The 22297-nt window shown below is 43.1% G+C and overlaps 1 protein-coding gene across 1 annotated transcript; it reads left to right on the top strand.

The window, feature by feature from the left end:
* The first annotated feature begins 4319 nt into the window (after window positions 1-4319).
* LOC144888983 (chloride intracellular channel protein 4-like) lies at window positions 4320-22031 on the top strand. Its single transcript, XM_078768775.1, has 7 exons — window positions 4320-4358; window positions 4523-4529; window positions 6428-6506; window positions 6633-6758; window positions 20767-20873; window positions 21724-21887; window positions 22011-22031. The coding sequence occupies exons 1-7, from the start codon at window positions 4320-4322 to the stop codon at window positions 22029-22031; spliced, it is 543 nt and encodes a 180-aa protein (XP_078624901.1).
* The last annotated feature ends 266 nt before the right edge of the window (window positions 22032-22297 follow it).

Here is a 22297-nt window from a genome sequence, read left to right as displayed (position 1 = left end):
GAGATTCCATTTTGATAGAATTTATATGAGAATCAAAGCTATTTATGGATATGAGCTTCATAAAAATGTGGGAGTACACAATTAGCCAAATTTGGGAGAGGTCTTACACTGACTTCCCAGAGTACTCTGCTCATGGATTTTTATATATATAAACTTGAATTTTATCAGCATATAAATTGTGCTGTATGTATGGATGTGTATTAGGCATAGATGATATGGGAAAATAGTAAAGAAAATTTTGCTTTTGAACTATTGTGAGTTTTGAGTTCTGGAGTTCAAACAAAGTCACTGGTTAACAGATGAGAAAGGATAGTAAATAAATTATTCGATGCTGGGTAAATTAAGTACGATATTACTAAGACTTATGAGAGCTATTGTTCTTCCTTGCAGCAGTGGGAAATTATTGAAAATTTAGATCCAACATAATGAATCTATAAATGAATGTGATAGGGATAATATCCTCAATTTGTACTAATTATTTGATTGTGGGTAAAGGAATTAATTTATCATAGTGGATTGTTAACAGCAGCCTGAAAATGTCCTGAGTGCATCCATGTAATCAGAAATCCCAGATTTGTTTTTACAAACAACATTTTGGTAGAGGTCTTGTGTGGACGAGCACTTCCTTGGTAGATAAAAAACGGTACTGCATGCCGGCAGCCACTTTTGCGGCCAGTTAGGCCAAACAAATTGAGAGGATATTGTAGTTAAATACGTAAGTTACACATGGCTATTTGTAAAAAGGAAATTTGTTGAGATGGGAAACATTTTTCGAAGGTTTATTAAAGTGTTATAATATGGCATGTGGCAAGGCAAACTATTGGATGGGAAAATTAGATCTGGTTATAGAATAAATTTATTGACCCCTTGAAGATAATTCTTCGAATCATTGTTTCACTGGCATTTTTGTTCACATTGGAAATAGTTTGGTAGAGCTTTGGTTAAAACCTTTGGTTGCGGTATCTTGGAACAAATTGATAAACCATAGGAGATTGATAAGAATAGGAACAAATATGGACCCAAAATAGAAAGTTGGATTCATGCCTCTCATTGCAAGCAAGCACATGGGGCTAATATGGACGATCCCACAGAAAATGAGGCTGCACCTAGCAGCCCAGCAGAACATTCAGTGGCGGATAAATGATAGTCGTGATTTACATTCATTTGAATTACATTTTAACACCTCTTGCATTGATAAACATTACATTTTCAACATTTAATATTCCGACTTGAATTAGGGAAGATAGTGACATTTATTTGCCTACATGACATACCATTATCTACTGATATTAGCGCAACATGAGGGATAATGTATCACAACTACACTCATGATTAGGGGATTTAGTTCGACCACGGGAGATAGGGGGATCAGGGTAAGACAAATAATCTGATTTATGTTACATATTAAGGGATTTTCTTTATTTACCTTTTAGGAAGCTTGTTAGTTTGGTATATAATGTTGAATGTCATCGACATATAATTATGTCATAGGTATGAATATATACAAGGAGTAGCAGACTTGTTTGTGGGTTTAGTAGTTATATTGGCAATTGTTTTAGTGGTGGCTTGCTTGAAAGCCTGAGTGACGGTGTGTTTGAATAAGGTAACCAACAACACGATGATAACGCATGAAGTTACAAATGAGGAAAGAAATGTGGAACCAGAAAAGGAAGACTTTTATGGCGACATAAATACTGAGATTAAAAGATTAAATCAAGTGATGTTGCAAATGAATACAGTAGAATTAAGATAATGGCATAACGACAATGTTATGAGTTGTGTCAATTACAAGACCAGTGAACTCATATCACCACGACTGACACACTGTTAGAAAAGAAAAGAAAAAAAAGGGAAAAGAAAAAGTGGAGAGGAATTATGGTAATAATACATTATGCTTAATTTGTTGGTTTGGGAAAATTGTTGTTGGGAATTAGATATTCCCGTTTGTGATTGTAATCATATACAATTTATTTTCTTAGAGTAGTGCTAAAATACCTGCATGAGTTAATTTTTGAACTATATTAACCTGAAAGCATTTGTGGATGCTATTCTTAGTTTAGTAGTGAAATACATACCTGATTGAATATTATTTGTGTGACGCATATAAATGAATATAACTTTTAAATGTTTTAAGGAAAAACAACAAATTGTTGAATGTGAAACTGTCGGAAGACATACATGATTATGCTGATTTCATGGTAAGATGTACCCTATCTGATTCAGTTTGTGTGGAAAGCAGATTCAGATGTGACTGAGCATAAGGATAAGACGAGATCACATTTTGAAGGGAGTGCTAACGGAAGTGGGAAGAAGTTCGAGAAAGAAAATTTGTGGCTAAAATGAAGTTAATCGCGGCATACACCCTCTTTCTCAAAGAATGATGAAGACATTCTCCCGTGTAACTTGGAGATGGATGCTTACCTTCACCAAGGAAATTTATGTGACCATTTGCCTGGATCACACTGCAACATATGAAAGGAAGGCGATCACTTACTCTTGTTTGAAGGCTTCGAACATTCATCACATCAGAAGTTGCAGGACAACGACATTTTACCTGCAACCTCTGTGAAATGCGGGGACATATGTTATTACTTCACCAACTTCCGGGGAACCAGCATGGAGCTGCAAACAAACGGCTGTGCCCTTGTCACAACAGCTGTGCGCGATTCTGCTGGTTGCTCCTGGTATGGACCATGAATGACCTGAACACCATAGTCCCAACATCATTGTGGATGCATCCGGCATCCCTGTTCCACATCTTGCTGGCCAATCAACGTCACACCAATACTTGCTGCCCACTCACAATGAGGGAGGAGGCAAGTCGACTACAACTGGGCAAAGGCCTTGTTCAGGAAATTACTATGCTACAGCAAGAGTGGCAAGAATGCTACATGGAGAGCAGGGTCAGTCTATGACTCCGTGCAGTTATTACAACAGCAAGACCCTACACGAAGTAGTGCAGGTGCTATGAAGACATTAGGAGAAAATGTTTCATACCTGGATTCAAACACAAGTGATCAGCCCTTCCTTTCAAACAAAGAGTCAACATTTGTGTAGAGGCAAACATTTTTGCCAGATGTTGCAGATGCTTTACAAAACTTGAAGATGAAGTGAAATTGTTGTATCTTGGTGATGGTGAAGTGTTGTTTTGAAAAGATATTTGTGATGCAAATGCAATAGATCGAACAATATGGAAGGAGTCAATGACCAACGAAATGTTTTGTGATTCTTGCAGGAGGACGGTGTATGCCTAAGGGAAGTGGATTACCAAAGTTATGGTTTGAATACTTGTATTGATATTTACCTGTAGTGATTGATTATTTACTTATACTTGTATTGATGTTTACATGGAGTGATTGATTGTTTACTTATATTGATGTTTAGATTAATGGTTAATATAAACAAAAACAAAAAGATGAGGGAATTGTGGAAATGTAACTCATTGATTAGAACTGGTAACTCATTGATTGGAACTGGTAACGAGGAAGAACCAACGACTTGAAATTAATGTCAGGAATGTGCACGAAAGTAGTAATGACTTGTTCACCTGGTCACAGCCCCAGGCTAGAGCACTCTCCTATTGTAAGGCAAATATAACTCACAGCAGGAGGGGAGCGAGTTGGTGCCAGTAAGGCGAGCGGGATGACGGAGCAACCTTTCAGCGGAGAAGGGATTAACTCAAGTGTGCCGATATAAACCAGAACAGACTTTGATTCAGGAGCACTTGTCCTCAGAAGCCCTGCCCGACGAACGAACGAATACCAACGAGTACGGCGCTACGGAGAAACATCGGCTGAGAAAGAGGGACTATGCGGATAGAGCTATCTGGTCCATTGAGTTAACGGTAGTTATTAGTATTTGAATGAAGTGAACAACTAGTTAATAAAGTCTGGATCTTTGTAAACCTGTTTTCCAGTCATTGGTCTTGAGTCCCAAACCACTTCCACGACATCACCCTGGAGGTAGAAATCTAACCAGCGATATTCATTTTGAGGCCACTCTAGTTAGACCTTTGCGATTATTGTCAGTTGTTCCTCCCTGTTTATAAGCTATAATTCTGCACAGTGCACTTTATTCTTCCAAAACTAAACCATAAGAGTGTATTTTTAAGTGACATCATAATTTTGTTGCACACTGTGGCGTGTGGCAGTTGAGTGGTCATTATATGTAATTCATCCTGTATTATTATGTTTATTGTCAGTATTTTTGTTTTGGCATAAGTGTTTTCTTCTGCAGGAGAATGGACTTTTAAAAATACAATACTGTTGTGAATTTTGGGGTAGAGTAATATATAGATCAGGTAGATCTGTGTCGATATCATGCTCCCGATTGTTGTGAAGAAGAACAAGCATTTTGATGTACATAAGTAGAGGACTTGTCTAGCCCGGATGTCGGATTAAGCTCGTACATTTGTGGTCATACAAGGATGGCCTCATGTTCACTCGAGTAGGGATTATGCTAATTCCCCTGTGTGTGAGACCTTGTGATTTATCCATTGTCCCTTATGGCACTACACCAACAGACACTAGGTATGCCCAATAGCAGCACACACACTAATAAAATTCCCCCCACAATAAAACTCACCGGAAGTGCAGGCAGGAAGCGCCCACGCATTGCGCCAACATGGCGATAAAACATTGAGCAAGCAGGCAATAGACATGCCCAGAGGGCAGCTATTGGACGAGACACCACTAATAGGGAGACGAGGCAGGATGAAGCCCGCCGATTGGTAGAGGGTGGGGCAAGAAGCTTCCCTCTGATTGGTGGAAGGAAGGCTGAGAAGGAAGCCAAGGACCGATTGGCTGGGATTTATTATTTTATTTTTTGGGGGAAAATCTTTTTTTTCAACTTAAGTTTTCAACTTCAATTGTTTATAAAATGTGATATCACGTATATTACAAATACATTTTAATATTGAATATTTTGAATTATTGTTTGAATTATGATTGGTTTAAACCATGACAAAATGGCAACTCGGGTACAGTCATTTGTCTGTATATCTACACATCTGGGCAGTGTCTGTGTTCTCACTTAACGACGCCCTAAAACTTTTGTTTCCGTGGTTGTGAAGTGTTTTTAATAACGTTGTGGTGGTTTTGAATCACGTGGTGGTGAGGTATTTTGAATTATGTGGTGGTGAGGTGTTTTTAAATGACGTGGTGGTGAGGTGTTATTAAATCACATGGTGGTGAGGTGTTTTTAAATCACATGGTGGTGAGGTGTTTTGAATTACGTGGTGGTGAGGTATTTATAATTACGAGGTGGTGAGTTGTTTTGAATTATGTGGTGGTGAGGTGTTTATAATCACGTGGTGGTGAGGTGTTTTTAAATCACATGGTGGTGAGGTGTTTTGAATTATGTGGTGGTGAGGTATTTATAATTACGTGGTGGTGAGGTGTTTTGAATTATGTGGTGGTGAGGTGTTTATAATTATGTGGTGGTGAGGTGTTTTTAATTATGTGGTGGTGAGGTGTTTTGAATTATGTGGTGGTGAGGTGTTTTTAATTATGTGGTGGTGAGGTGTTTTTAATTATGTGGTGGTGAAGTGTTTTTAATTATGTGGTGGTGAGGTGTTTTGAATTACGTGGTGGTGAGGTATTTATAATTACATGGTGGTGAGGTGTTTTTAATTATGTGGTGGTGAGGTATTTATAATTACGTGGTGGTGAGGTGTTTTGAATTACGTGGTGGTGAGGTGTTTTGAATTATGTGGTGGTGAGGTATTTATAATTATGGGGTGGTGAGGTGTTTTGAATTATGTGGTGGTGAGGAGTTTATAATCACATGGTGGTGAGGTGTTTTTAAATCACATGGTGGTGAGGTGTTTTTAAATCACATGGTGGTGAGGTGTTTTGAATTACGTGGTGGTGAGGTATTTATAATTACGTGGTGGTGAGGTGTTTTGAATTATGTGGTGGTGAGGTGTTTATAATTATGTGGTGGTGAGGTGTTTATAATTATGTGGTGGTGAGGTGTTTTTAATTATGTGGTGGTGAGGTGTTTTTAATTACGTGGTGGTGAGGTGTTTATAATTATGTGGTGGTGAGGTGTTTTTAATTACGTGGTGGTGAGGTGTTTTTAATTATGTGGTGGTGAGGTATTTATAATTACGTGGTGGTGAGGTGTTTTGAATTACGTGGTGGTGAGGTGTTTATAATTATGTGGTGGTGAGGTGTTTTTAATTACGTGATGGTGAGGTGTTTTTTAATTATGTGGTGGTGAGGTGTTTTGAATTACGTGGTGGTGAGGTATTTATAATTACGTGGTGATGAGGTGTTTTTTAATTATGTGGTGGTGAGGTGTTTTTAATTATGTGGTGGTGAGGTGTTTTGAATTACGTGGTGGTGAGGTATTTATAATTACGTGGTGGTGAGGTGTTTTTAATTATGTGGTGGTGAGGTGTTTTTCTGCATGGTGTGTCTCACAGCATGGATGTGTGTATTTTCTGAACATGACAAGCACATCTCAACTTTAATGTTCCACTTTGTTATTGAACGACCAATTCAGTTTTGAGCCTTACCCATTGAAATTTGTCATCAAGGGAAGAAGGGATGTGTGTGGGGACAAAGCAAAAAAATAAATAAATAATTGCTCTAGAGATTTCAAAACTGTTTTTTTAATTACTCTTCCAGAAAATCTGCTAATCTTGCCAACTTAGCACCTGGTACCCAGCCACCTTTCCTGACCTTCAATGGTGGAGTCAAAACAGACACACTCAAGATTGAAGAGTTCCTTGAAGATATCCTTTGCCCTCCAAGGTTTGTTTGTCTCTGTCTCTGTCTCTGTCTCTCTCTCTCTGTAACATACCTGCTTGAATGTTTGGCTACCATGGTGTATTCCTTTATGGAGAATGCAACAACTTTCATAAACAATGCAATGGAAGCAGTTATGTCGAGCATATATGACAGCAGTCAGTCATACATGCCTGGCATCGTATGAAGTAATTTGAGCAATACGTAACTTTAGCATCCTAGTTATGATAACACTTCAAAGTCGAGATACAAAGACTACACAACATGTAACATGAATTTATTCATTGTAATATCAATGTTATTATTACTCCCGCCAGGGAGTAATGCATTCGATCGTGTCCGTGTCCGTGTGTGTGTGTGTGTGCGTGTGTGTGTTCGTGTGTTTGTGAACAAGATATCTGCAAAGGTTCTGAACTGATTTGGATGAAAGTTGGTGGGATGATTGCCCTTGGGATAAGAAAGAATTGATTAGTTTTTGGTGAAGCTCAGGATATTATTCCGGATCCAGGAATTTTTTGAAGGATTGTTTACCATTGGAAGACGGGGCTCATTTTTTTTTAACATTATCTTCTATATATTCTATATTTAACATTGTGATATGAAAATAGTTTTCATATTTGTTGTAAATGTCGTTTAAACTCGTGGTTACGCATTAGAGCGGTGTATTTTGTTAGCAGCGTCGTCTTCAAGGTTCTTTTTTTTTCTTTTCTAATAAAGACATATTCTGTCATTTTAAAACCACCAAATTGTGTATTAGGTTTCCCCGTTTCATAAAATGTATTGTTTGATACGTATAATGCTTTAAAACTGTTTTTTTTAACCTCAGAAGAGATATCAACATTTATCTCAGCGAATTTCATTCACGGTGTCAGTATTTGATGAACTTATAAAGACTTAGTTCCAGATTTGTCAATGGCTGAGGTATATTAACAAACGAATAAAACAGATTTGGCAAAATTCCAACTTTTTTTTAAAAGATCGCATATTCACCCAGGGTTGTTAGAGGCTGAAGAAGAAGGAACCTCGCATGGCCTTCCCAGGCCAAAGAAATCATTCTGGTTCTGGCTCTGCGGTTTTCGGGTTTATTACTCCTGCCAGGGAGTAACGCATTCGATCCTGTCCGTCCGTGTGTGTGTGTGTTTGTGTGTTTGTGAACAAGATATCTGGAAAAGTTCTGAACGGATTTGGATGAAAGTTGGTGGGATGATTGCCCTTGGGATAAGGAAGAATTGATTAGTTTTTGGTGAAGCTCAGGATATTATTCCGGATCCAGGAATTTTTTTGGGAAAGATTTTTTTCTGTTTTACTGCATTAAAGCTTTTATTCTTATTCTTAAATGATGTTTTTCTCCTCTAATCCCGAGATATATCAAAACAAATTCTCTGACCGTTAGGGCTTACTTTCTTTTTCATTTATTGTTTTGGGGAGAGGGGATGTTAGACAAAACGTATTGTTGCGGATCTCGGATTACGGCGCTCCCCTTACCGAGGGGGGTTTAATCCCCTCGTCTATTAAGCTGGCCGTCCGAGTCCTAGAAGATATCGCGCTCCTTTGCGGGGTTGAGGTTGATCAGGGTGACTGGTCAACGGGTTCCCAGATACCTTTGCCAACCTCTTCGCAAAGCAGGGCGATACTTCTGCTCGAGCCACGGACAAGATGGAAGATTGCCGAGTGGTTTAGCAATCCGAAGCTCGAGCCGTTAGCAATAAAATTAACCCGATCCTGAGCGTTGGCCAAATCGTGCCATGTATATCAATGGAGAAATCACTAAAGCGACTGGATGAGAGGAAACCCAAAAGAATAAGAAGGAAGAACACAGGTTTATTAATTATGTACAAAACCAAGGAAGAAACAAAAGGTAAGACTGTACAGGAAGAGGAAGAAGCAGATACACAGGGCAATCCTTAAACACTCTTATTTTATCACACGCCCAGTACAGTACAAACACACTTACACGAATGGGGAATAGCAGGGATGAAAGTTCCAGGCGATGGGGTCCGGTCCAGGCTCCGGATCCGCTGCAAAGAATGGCAGGCAGCTTCGCGTGTCGTTGGCGCGCGACTGGACCTTATAATTATGCGAGGGACTGGGACGCCACGTACATAATCTTCGTGCCAACTCTCTCTCGCCCAACGCTCATCTCAGAGGGTACCCTCGCGCAAATCGCTCAATGCAGTGACAATCAATCGAGTGCTCCCCACGCAGTTAGTTCACAATTACCTCCCCTCGCGCAGTCCATCAAAGGGCTTGGCGCTCGCACTTATATGATCGCGCGTTGAAATCAAGCTGCCCTCATAGGGCTATGCCCACTAACGAGCTCACCTCAGCCCTGGTTGGCTGGTGGGGGCTTACCGGCCACACCCTGGTGGTGAGTTGACGTGGCCACACCTCGTTCTTGCCGCTCCGCCCCCTTCTTCTCCAAGCCTGACCTCATGTTCAATGGCGTTTGGAGCCAGCGCTAAGGCAGCGATGACGGCTCAATGCAGCGAACGCTGCTAACCCAGCCACGTGATAATTTGGAGAGAGAGAGAGAGAGTGCATAATGAGCGAAATGGGGCCTATCTTATTTGATTAATGCAATGCAGATTCAACTATTGGGAACAGATCCTTAACTAGAACAAATACTAATGAGATAACTAAAGAAGAAGCCTATGGTGTCCTTCGTGTTGCAATATGACCTAACTAGGGTGCGACCTTTGACCTTTACACAAAAATGGGAATATTTACAGGGGATTATTTATAAGGGATATTACAATATTTACAAAGTGGAGGGTTCTAAAAACCACAACACTGCACCCTCATTACCTCCAGGGCCGTCCCGGCCCGACAGAACTTTAACTTAGTGTGACACTCAGGTGTGGTAACCCTCTACTATTAACTTCACCCTGAGTGCGACATTTTTAAAAACAACTAAGTATGTCCCGCCTGCTGCATTGCATTCTGTCTATCAGACTCATGCCCACAGAATAACAGAATCACGGAATTAATTTTCAAACTACACATTGACGGTGGGGAGCATTATTTACAAAGACACTAGTTGGTATTTACACGCGAACCCAGGACCTGTGTTTTTGGAAACAAAAAGAAGATCTTTTGAGAAGAGGAAAGGCATACACCGCACTGCACCGATACCACCAGCACCAATAAGCACCAAAGCACCAAAATGCCAAAAAGCACCATCCGGTGCACAGTCATCACAGTTCAAATAATAATCAGCAGATGACGTGCGATGTCTTCTCTGCTGGGCCGATGTTTTTGGCTGCTGGGCCGATGTTCCTGGACGACTTCTTGCTTGCTGCCTAGTTGGTACTAAAAAGAAGGCACAAAACATGTCCATTTCTTTAATTATGGCCAGCAGGGGCCAACTAAGGTGGTCCACCTGCATGGCTTAGGTGCCACCTTTACCGTGGTCCGCAAGCAAGCTCTCCCTGGCCACAATAGCCGGTCCCCAGCAGAGGTGCCAGGCCCCAAAATGTGGGGTCCATGAATGTGGTACTTGGCCACAGACCTGTGGTCCATATGGTGGTGCTTGGCCACAACAACGTGCGGTCCATACGTGTGGTACCGGTCCAGGCAGGCAGCAGTGAGGGCGCGGGCACACAACTGTGACACCTGCACACTTTCCCCTCTGCACACAAAGACCACGGTCCATGAGTGAGGAAAGACGACAGAGCAGGGTTAGCGGGGTGCAAGGGCGCAAGAGCACACATCAACACAAGGTAATGCAGAGGTGAGGTGCGCAGGAGAGCGAGCCGAGAAAGCTCGTCCCTACCATACGTTCCCCCCCTGTCACCTAATCTACCCTTGCCCTTACCCCGTATTTACACAATTTACAAATTCGTCGCTACGTCTTGTCTTCCCCATATCTCCCCTCTATACCAAATTCGTCATCAATCCCAATTTCTCATTAATCCCTCTATTCCAAATTTACCATCAATCTCTCATAAGGAGGAAGAGATGGAACAATGAGCAATGTCACACCCACGTCATGATGCGTCTTACATACCAGACATTTGCACAAACCGGTGGTGGGGAGTCCTGTCACCCTGGTGAGTGGATGCAGATGGTGCCAAGAGACTTCCAATCCTAACTACCTTCTAAATGACTTTAAAACTTTTACTCTAGCCGGGTACTTTCCCTGCAAAACCATTGGCCATTTTACACTATGTGGTTCTAAGAACCGAACTCCCATTGACCAAACTGTGGTGCTCACCAATTTGGGGTCTCACTCCCCCGATCCTACTCCCTGTGCCCTCACACAATTTCAGGGCTGGGTCGTGTGGCGCTCCCAGCAGGTCTGCTCACCTGCACACCTCCGCCACTGTAGTTGTCTCCCGAGCTTACCTGCTCCTTACCCTAACCTACATGGGGAAGGCCCTCTGGCACTCTCACCCCACTACCGCCCTCTCTGGCGTCGGGCTACCCGGGTCCGTCCTCCGGATCCTCAGGCCCCATTGAACTCTACTGGCTCCCAGAGCCTACCTGCGGCCTCACCTGGCCGACAGACTAACAGTGGCGGAGTGCCCATTTAACCATACGTACTAACAGGCCACACGCCCAGCCAATTTACTCCACTAATGCACCCCTCAAAGCAGTACTCTGCTTCTCTCGCACCACAGATGTCAATATCCAACCACAATTTACCTACTCCCTCTACCTACTTTTAAACTACCCTCCCCGGGTATTCGTGAAGGGGTCCATCTTCCCACATCCACTCTTCCGCACCATGCACTCCACTCCACATATTCCACACTACTCACTCCACACCATCGATTCCATACTCCATTTATTCCATACCATCTATTCCATACAACCATTCTCCATACACCTGTACTTTCACTTGCACACCTTGTGCACACACACCTGGTGGCACTTGCACCCTCCTTTCCTCCAGGCACATTCACTCAATCCAAGCAATGACACACATCTCTCACGAGCATTGCCTCACTTCATCACCCTCACCACAAACACACAGCATCACCTAAGCTGACTACTCCCTTCTGAAACTCGTGCTCCCCATCTTCCCTTATACTAATCACTCCCTCATCGTTATCATCCAAACTAAGCTATTCTGCGTCCCCACTACAGGTATAAATGTCGCTACTTAAAGCTACAGTTACCTATTGTCAGCTATTTCCCGAATCATTAACCTAACCCTCCCGGGCTAGTTTACACAGCCAATCCCCATAAAAATATAGCTCCTTTGCCCCAGGCGTGTGAGGGATGGTAGGGATATCACCCCCCGACACTGGGTATCAATTTCCAACCATCACTATTCCGAATTTCGAATCACTAGTAATTTCAAGCCAATTCCCTATCAATTCCAAACAATAACACCATCATCATCACAGTCCGCTATATCTGAGCCTCCTCGGTATGTCCATGCATTCTTTACAGCTCGGCTTCGCAAAGCTGAGCAATGCATGCGGGTGGTTTGGGTCTACTGTAGGTTGAGTCCGTCCGGCATTCGATTCAGGGGAGGAGGTTTCGTCGGGCCAAGGCTCAAGGCACCATCCCGGTGCAAGGCTTTGTGCTGCCACGCGCGATGGCCCAGCCTTCCCCGGGTGGAGCGCCACCACCACAAGGGGGCGCCGCGCCGGCCCCTCCTACCTCCCCTCAAATCGGGCCGCCCGCTTTGCCTGGCAAAGCGCGGAACCGACCGTGCAGGGCGGGGCCCGGCGCGGATCGCGCACGGCGGTTCTTTTGAAACCGCCGTGATTACGACCCTCGCCGGTTCCCCCAGTACACAACGAACACCGTGCACCGAGGGCTCGCGTCGGCTATACGTCGGCCTAATCGCTGTCCCGGTCAACGTCGATGCTTGACTTGCATGCTCACATGCATACGCGACCCCTTTTACACTCACACATCCAGGTGTCTCCATACACTCCGTACATTTCGTCACCGCCCTCTCTCTCCGTGCACACCACCCAGGCACACTCATTCCGCTCACAGACTCCATTCCACACCTCTCCTCCGTTACGTCCTCCGTAACACTCGTGGGTGTGCACTCTTACCACTCACTCGTGGGTGTGCACTCTTACCACACTCACGGTGTGCACTCTTACTCTTGCACATACCCACTCACGCGCTCTGATGTGCCCTCCCGCACATGCGCCACAACCAACTCAGGTGTGCGTTCTCGCACACCCGCCACAACCAACGCACCCTCTGTATCACAATCACTCCCACTATCACACTCTGCCGTGCATTCTCCCTCGCACTCGGTATCACACTTGCGCTTCGGCGCCGTTCGCACACGCGCGCCATTGCCATTCATAACGCGCACCACAGACCTTTTACGAGCTCCCGGGTTACGCCTGCACCCCAAGCACGCGAAAATTCTTTTTGCACCAAACACAACCCGACTCACCTGGGCGCTTCCTCTTCTTTGTTCCTCCACCACCTGCAAACTTTCATTGGGGTTAATAAGCACGGCATCATGATGCGAACATGGACCTTGGGCACATTCCATTTCTCCCTGTCGCGAGTGCTTTTCTACGTCCGGCGTCTTTTCTAACCCAATTTCCACTATTTCTTTTCCAATTTGAATTAATTATTTTTCCTTGTGAAGCCCGACGACCGCTGGCGCGCTTACAATTTTTTCTACTTCGGCGGTCACCGGCTTCCCCATACCCCAGGTCGCGATCTCTATCCCGGTCATTTTAACTGCGCTCTGCTCTGCCTCGCTCAACCCCGCGCTCCTCGAGTCGCGTTACCTCGCTGCGTACCGATGCGCCTCTCCCGCCTGCCATGTGGTCTCGGTTCTCCCCACATTTTTGTATGCGGTCACTCATTCTGTTTCCAAACCCCTCAATTTAGTTTCCTAATCCCCCCAATCTGCTTCCTAATCCCCCCAATTTGCTTCCTAATCCCCCCAATTTGCTTCCCAAATCATTTTTTAGTCTGCCAATTTGGTCTGCCATATCATTCCTCAATTCATTTCTCAATCCCATATTCCCCATTTGTATGGCTGCATGAATCTGCGCCATGAGGTCCTGCACATTCATCCCCCCGATTTGTGCAGCGGGCGCGGCCCTCGTTGCCACGTGTGAGGCGCCGCCATCTTGTGCACCTGCAACCCCCGCTACCGCACCTTCTTTGCTTTCCTCCTGCATTACTCCCACCTCTTCCCTGGGGTCCTGTGTCGATTCTACCTCCTCATTCTCCCCTACCGGCATCCAATCGCCTTGATTATCCATGGCACGACCTTAATTTGGGTTTTAAAAATAATTTTGGCCTCTCCTAATTTTTTCGACCAAATTTTTTAGATGAATTAAAAACTGTGGTTCGGGTCCAATCCCACTCCCCGACACCAATTGTTGCGGATCTCGGATTACGGCGCCCCCATTACCGAGGGATGTTTAATCCCCTCGTCTTTTAAGCTGGCCGTCCGAGTCCTAGAAGATATCGCGCTCCTTTGCGGGGTTGAGGTTGACCAGGGTGACTGGTCAACGGGTTCCCAGATACCTTTACCAAACTCTCTGCAAAGCAGGGCGATACTTCTGCTCGAGCCACAGACAAGATGGAAGATTGCCGAGCGGTTTAGCAATCCGAGGCTCGAGCCGTTAGCAATAAAACAAACCCGTTCCTGAGCGTTGGCCAAATCGTGCCACGTATATCAATGGAGAAATCACTAAAGCGACCGGATGAGAGGAAACCCAAAAGAATAAGAAGGAAGAACACAGGTTTATTAATTATGTACAAAACCAAAACCAAGGAAGAAACGAAAGGTAAGACTGTACAGGAAGAGGAAGAAGCAGATACACAGGGCAATCCTTAAACACTCTTATTTTATCACATGCCCAGGACAGTACAAACACACTTACACGAATGGGGAATAGCAGGGATGAAAGTTAGGCTGGGCCAAATCGGAGGTGATTTTCCTAATTCAATGTAATTTACCTAAAAGTTGTGAGTGAGTATCAGGAACAAAATCATGAAAAAATAATTCAAAAATATTGACGTTTTACGGTCAGACAGCCCGTTACCATAGCAACAGTTACAGACGGCTCAAAAAATGCCTAAATTGACGATTTCTCAAGTTGTGTTTGACCCCCAGAGTTGATTCTGGTACCAAAAGATGCAGAATTGAAAGCCAAGGATGATTGGATAGCTTAACAATGTCTGTGACACAATTCAATACCACTTTTATCCAAAAAACTGATTTTTGTCTGAAATTTCAATCATATTTATGGAAAAAAATTGAAAATTTTGCTTTTTAATCATAGGATAACCATTAATCAAATTAAATTTACTTTAAATTGTCTTTTACAACCTTGTATTGTCCAGTTTTTATAACTGTTATAACGTTGTTTAAATTTGGCCATCTTAATTTCAATAAAAAAAAGTTAACAAAAGCAGCTTACAATCATTAATTTTAATGCCTGCTTTCGGTTGTTACTGTAACCATTCATCAGGCAAGTATGCTGTTTTTGTTTACTTTTCTCATTCAAACATTATATTAATAATTGTTTTTTTATTGCAGTGCATCACATAGGCAATTAGGCATGGATACAAAAGCCAAGACCGTGTTGTGGCTCTTCGAAAAGTGTCCCCCCATCTTCAATCTACCAGGAAACCAGGGATTCACTGGCCCTTATCCACCAACAGGGGAACTGGTTGTTCTCCAGTACCATGGGTATCACAGACATCTGCAGGAAATCAGCCACCTTCAGTCTAGCAAAAAGGATGCAGTCAAGCTTGTAGTGAAGGACTTGCAGGACCGTCGGCAGCTGGGAGATATCTACACACCCGAAGAGCTGGAAGACATAACCAGTCTCGCTGCATTCATGTCAGTCTTCTACACTAAAGCGTGGTTGACATGTACCAGTGCTGCAGATGCACCATCTAACGACCTGTACCTGATGAAGAACCTCCTCAAGGCTGAGGCCAGTATCGCAAAGAATCCAACAAAGTGGCCTGCCAAATTTCTGTCCTTTGTGCCTGTGGCCCGAGAGAAGCTACAAAACCATTTGTGGTACCTCTCAGAGAGATTGGTCTCTTTGGCACTCTTCTCGGACAGAACGTCATCTGACAAGCAGACTATGAGAAGGGCTATGCTCAGGTACCATGGGGCTGCACATAACATGATACAGGAGATGCCAGCCTCACAGCAATTGGGGAGTAAAGCCCTCAAAGACTTTATTGGTTACGACTCTTGGAGCATGTTTGAACTCTTGGGTATTGACTCCAGTTTTGTCAAGCTCCCCGTTGCACAGTGGCCCACCGCAGACAGCTATCGTCATGGCAAGGAAGTTGTGGCCAAACTCCCAGTTGTCAATGACGCAGCAGAGCGGACACTTGGACTCGCCACAGATTTGAACACAAACAAGGCCCCCAAATCTGAGGCGCAGCTCCAGGCTCTATACAGGGTTGTGAAGGGCGTCAGGGAGAAGCTGCATGGACTGGCAACATCCACTGAGGTTGTGACTAAGAAGTCATTGGCCTCCATTGATTACAATTGGGACTAGGTTTTTTATTTTGTTATCAATGTTCAATGTCAGACCTTAAATTTGAGACAAAAAAGCTTAATCAATGACAAAAGTTAATTTAAAGTACATTTAATTTGACTATAGCTCTGATTAATGATTATCCTATGATTAAAAAGCAAATTTTTTTTTTTTTTCAAACAAATGCCTTAAATTTGAGATGAAAATGAGTTTTTGGGATAAAGGTTGTATTGAATTGTGTCACAGACATTGTTAAACTATCCAATCATCCTTGGCTTTCAATTCTGAATCTTTTGGTACCAGAATCAACTCTGGGGGTCACACACAGCCTGAGAAATCATCGATTTTAAGAATTTTTTGAGTCGTCTGTAACGGTTGCTATGGTAACGGGCTGTTTTACCGTAAGACGTCAATATTTTTGAAAAAACATTTCATGCTTTTGTTTCTGTTACCCAGCCACAACTTTTAGGTAAATTACAACCTTGTAGTATGAAAAATTGAGAATCACCCCTGATTTGGCCCAGCCTAATGAAAGGTCCAGGTGATGGGGTCCGGTCCAGGCTCCGGATCCGCCGCAAAGAATGGCAGGCAGCTTCGCGTGTCGTTGGCGCACGACCGGACCTTATAATTATGCGAGGGACTGGGATGCTGCGTACATAATCTTCGGGCCAACTCTCTCTCGCCCAACGTTCGTCTCAGAGGGTACCCTCGCGCAGATCGCTCAATGCAGTGACAATCAATTGAGCGCTCCCCGCGCAGTTCGTTCACAATGACCTCCCCTCGCGCAGTCCGTCAAAGGGCTTGGCGCTTGTGCTTATATGATCGCACGTTGAAATCAAGCCGCCTTCATAGGGCTACGCCCACTAACGAGCTCACCTCAGCCCTGGTTGGCTGGTGGGGGCTTACCTGCCACGCCCTGGTGGTGAGTTGACGTGGCCACACCTCGTTCTTGCCGCTCCGCCCCTTTCTTCTCCAAGCCTGACCTCGTGTTCAATGGCGTTTGGAGCCAGCGCTGAGGCAGCGATGATGGCTCAATGCAGCGAATGCTGCTAACCCAGCCACATGATAATTTGGAGAGAGAGAGAGAGTGCATAATGAGCGAAATGGGCCTATCGTATTTGATTAATGCAACGCAGATTCAACTATTGGGAACAGATCCTTAACTAGAACACACACTAATGAGATAACTAAAGAAGAAGCCTATGGTGTCCTACGTGTTGCAATATGACCGAGCTAGGGTGCGACCTCTGACCTTTACACAAAAATGGGAATATTTACAGGGGATTATTTATAAGGGATATTACAATATTTACAAAGTGGAGGGTTCTAAAAACAACAACAGTATTATTCCAACTAAACCCACGGCGGGAATATGCGCTCTACTGAGTGGCGTTCTAGTTTACCAATGGATTTGAAAATGCTACTTGTTGCTTACTTGCTTGATGCTCAGCATTTAAAAAGGATATAGCATGGACAAACAGCCATCGGTTGGCAACCCTTGTGCAGGTGCTGATGGCCTTCTCCTGCAATGAAGTTCCTTTTGTCAGGGATCATATTATTATATAATTATGGCCACTGTCTCCCAACCATCTCTATAATAATAAAAGATAAAGTGTGCATGTGTATCAGTGTGTCTCCTCCATAACTCCAAAACCATGAAACCTAGCGGCCCCAAGCTTTGCATGCATATGAACGGACCTCCACGGGAGTGCAGGAATGAAAATCGGATGTATGGGTGAATTTAAACACACCTTTTGAAGATAATCAGCGAGATGATCATCATCAAAATACAAAAGAAATCCTTACCAGGATTGCGGTGCGCCATCTTGGTCAGTCTACTGTCACCTCGCAGGAGTCTTAAGCCGCCATTTTGTTGCAGGCCTTTTTTCATGCCTGGTGGAACTGGTTGGGCGCATTTGGTATTCTTTAATTAAATTTATTTAATAAACATTTTTTTCATCTTTTTGTGCGATCTGCTTTCATTATATATAGATACCGATTTAAAAAAACCCCAAAATGCCCAACATCGAATCAAACCTCATGTTCGGAACTCTGCCATGTTGGTTCTAGCTGTGAACACATTTTGTGAGCTCTGTGGCTTGATAAATATTTGAATTTAATTCACCAATTTCCCACTTGAATTTCACTTTTAAAGAACTCGAGAGATAAACCTTTGTGGTTGTTGTTTTGGTATACTTTGTGGCTTGCCTTTTTCTTGCTGTTCGGTCCGTGCAGCAATGCAATGGAACTTGAAACAGGCCACAACGGTTTCTGAATGATAAAGCACTCAAAATTTATTTTTGCAATGAAAGCAATATGGAGGTTACATATTGAATAAGATCCTGGGTGCATGGTGGGTATCCTTGAATATGTTGGGTAGAGATTGAATAAGATCCTGGGTGCGTGATGGGTATCCTTCATTATGTAGGGGAGAGATTGAATAAGATCCTGGGTACATGATGGGTATCCTTCATTATGTAGGGTAGAGATTGAATAAGATCCTGGGTGCATGATGGGTATCCTTGATTATGTAGGGAAGAGATTGAATAAGATCCTGGGTACGTGATGTGTATCCTTCATTATGTAGGGTAGAGATTGAATAAGATCCTGGGTGCGTGATGGGTATCCTTGATTATGTAGGGTAAAGATTGAATAAGATCCTGGGGACGTGATGGGTATCCTTCATGATGTAGGGAAGCGATTGAATAAGATCCTGGGTGCATGATGGGTATCCTTGATTATGTAGGGTAGAGATTGAATAAGATCCTGGGTACGTGATGGGTATCCTTCATTATGTAGGGTAGAGATTGAATAAGATCCTGGGTACATGATGGGTATCCTTCATTATGTAGGGTAGAGATTGAATAAGATCCTGGGTGCATGATGGGTATCCTTGATTATGTAGGGAAGAGATTGAATAAGATCCTGGGTACGTGATGTGTATCCTTCATTATGTAAGGTAGAGATTGAATAAGATCCTGGGTGCGTGATGGGTATCCTTGATTATGTAGGGTAAAGATTGAATAAGATCCTGGGGACGTGATGGGTATCCTTCATGATGTAGGGAAGCGATTGAATAAGATCCTGGGTGCATGATGGGTATCCTTGATTATGTAGGGTAGAGATTGAATAAGATCCTGGGTACGTGATGGGTATCCTTCATTATGTAGGGTAGAGATTGAATAAGATCCTGGGTACGTGATGAGTATCCTCGATTATGTAGGGTAGAGATTGAATAAGATCCTGGGTGCGTGATGGGTATCCTTGATTATGTAGGGTAGAGATTGAATAAGTCCAGGTTTACGTGATGGGTATCCTTCATTATGTAGGGTAGAGGATTGAATCAGAGCCTGGTTGCGTGATGAGTATCCTTGATGATGTTGGGAAGAGATTGAATAAGATCCTGGGTGCGTGATGGGTATCCTTGATGATGTTGGGAAGAGATTGAATAAGATCCTGGGTGCGTGATGGGTATCCTTGATTATGTGGGGAAGAGATTGAGTAAGTCCAGGTTTATGTGATGGGTATCCTTGATTATGTCGGGTAGATATTGAATAAGTCCAGGTTTACGTGATGGGTATCCTTGATTATGTCGGGTAGATATTGAATAAGTCCAGGTTTACATGATGGGTATCCTTGATGATGTTGGGAAGAGATTGAATAAGATCCTGGGTGCGTGATGGGTATCCTTGATTATGTGGGGAAGAGATTGAGTAAGTCCAGGTTTATGTGATGGGTATCCTTGATTATGTCGGGTATATATTGAATAAGTCCAGGTTTACGTGATGGGTATCCTTGATTATGTGGGGAAGAGATTGAGTAAGTCCAGGTTTATGTGATGGGTATCCTTTATTATGTTGGGAAGAGATTGAATAAGTCCAGGTTGATGTGATGGGTATCCTTGATTATGTTGGGAAGATATTGAATAAGTCCAGGTTTACGTGATGGGTATCCTTGATTATGTCGGGTAGATAGTGAATAAGTCCAGGTTTACGTGATGGGTATCCTTGATTATGTGGGGAAGAGATTGAATAAGTCCAGGTTGATGTGATGGGTATCCTTGATTATGTCGGGTAGATATTGAATATTGTTGCCACTCTACCACTGGAGTGCCTTCGTCCCCTGTTTGATGGCATTCTCCCATTTCCAGATAGATTTAAGTGCATGATTCTTTGGTGAGGATGGAAAAGTTGATGGTGGAAAGTTAGATCCGCTGTCGTGAAAAATCTTTTTCCCCACTCTGTTTTTCCACTTTTCTTTTATATATATCTTTCCTCCTCATTTTCCTCCTCTCTCTCTCTCTCTCTCTGTCTCTCTCTCTCTCTCTCTCTCTCTCTCTCTCCCCTTCACATTTCTCCTTTCTGTTCTCTCCTATTTTAAATATCTATTATATTTTAATTGTTTTAGTTTATTTATTTATCATATCTATATTTCCCCCCCCCCCCACCCCCCCAAACAGCCCTGCTATAAAAAAATTACCTTTCGTTTTTATTTAGCATTTTCAAAAACACTCAAATTAACTGCACATGTCTCTGCCTTTCACAACCCTGTTTTCCTTCAAGGTATCCCAAGCTGGCGGTGCAGTACCCAGGATCAAACTCTGCAGGTCGTGACATCTTCTCAAGATTTTCGGCATACATTCGGAACACCAACCTGGCGAGCAATGCTGGTACAAACATTCCAGCAAACACCTCAATCCATTTATAGATGTGTATCTTATAGATAAAGCTCCATGACATAACCACTCACTCACTGATATAAATGTTTAGTGCCTTCTAGATGGGCTAGAAAGTATAAATTTCACATACTGATGTAACTCCAAAACACAATTCCAGGAGAAAAAATCACAAAACTCCATAAATGAAAATATCCGTAAATACAAATTGGCCAGTCGAGCTTCGCTCCCTCGGCTGGGAGAGTGGTGGACCTGGGACTGTGCGAGTTGTGCGTACCTCAGCCGGGAGAAAGGAGTTTGGGGGGAGGGAGAGTGGGACTTGGATTGTACACACAGTTTTTAAAGAGTACGAGTACTGCTCACGCATTCTTCAATTAATTGATTTATTTATTGAATAATTCAAGCAAAAGCCACTTTTATGTAGATTATGTGCAATGGATGTCTCTGTGTCTTTAACTGACAGCAACTAAGCCAAAAGTGCACTTTATCTTTAATATCTGCTTTCCCGCTTGAAATTCAGAAAGCCGCTTAACTATATAATTGATGCGCAAACAGGATGGACGGGTGGCAGATGTCCCACTGGTCATGATGTTTGGAGTCAAGTGTTGGTGTGGCACAGAGTCAATGCTCTCAACATTTAATGTGTCATCTATAGATATAATCTTAAGAGGGACAGGTTAGTAGCTCAATTTCTGGTAAATAAACTCTACACTGATGATGACCAGTGACCCAGAAACACATCTGTTTTCAGAGAATTTTTTCAGAGATGATAATTTCAGTCAAACATTCATTTTCACATTGTCCATTTTGGTTTTGTGTTTTCTTTCCGGTTCTATGGCTATAGCACAGCAGCGGGCACTCATGCATACCTTGGAGATCCTTGATTTGTACCTGACGAGTCCACTGCCCGGAGAACCTGGTGAAAGTCCATCAAAACGTTCGTTTCTAGATGGAAACCATCTCACACTGGCAGACTGCACTCTCCTACCCAAAGTGAATGTTATCAGGGTGAGAACACGTTTGCCTGTTTGAAGTGTGGTGTATGTACTTGTATAGGAAGTAGGTTAATGAGGATTTCACTCACTCAAATCTTAGGGTTTAATATCAACTTGATTTTTGATTGAATTTCAGTATAAAATTGTATCATTATGACCATATTGTTATTACCTCCACCACCTAAGGTGGATGGACGGAGGTTATGTTTTCACCCCTGTCTGTCTGTGAGCAGGATATCTCAAAGAGTTGTGGACGGATTCGTACGAAATTTGGTCGAAAGGTTTGGTATGTGAGGACAAATTCATTAGATTTTGGTGAAGATCCAGATCTGGATACTAGAATTTACAAGTGATTCTTCACCATTTTGAGTTCGGGCCAATAATAATATGTAGCATAATATCTCAAAAAGTTATGGACGATTC

Source organism: Myxine glutinosa, unplaced genomic scaffold (assembly GCF_964187855.1).
Source record: "Myxine glutinosa unplaced genomic scaffold, kmMyxGlut1.1 SCAFFOLD_422, whole genome shotgun sequence".
Lineage (NCBI taxonomy): Eukaryota > Metazoa > Chordata > Myxini > Myxiniformes > Myxinidae > Myxine > Myxine glutinosa.
This window is presented reverse-complemented; position numbering and strand designations above follow the sequence as displayed.

Coding starts and splice junctions, on each gene's coding strand:
- LOC144888983 (XM_078768775.1), top strand. CDS start 4,320: ATGCTCCCGATTGTTGTGAAGAAGAACAAGCATTTTGAT. Junction 6,507..6,632: donor GTTATTGAACGACCAATTCA/GTTTTGAGCCTT, acceptor TTACTCTTCCAG/AAAATCTGCTAATCTTGCCA. Junction 21,888..22,010: donor CCAAAGTGAATGTTATCAGG/GTGAGAACACGT, acceptor ATTGAATTTCAG/TATAAAATTGTATCATTATG.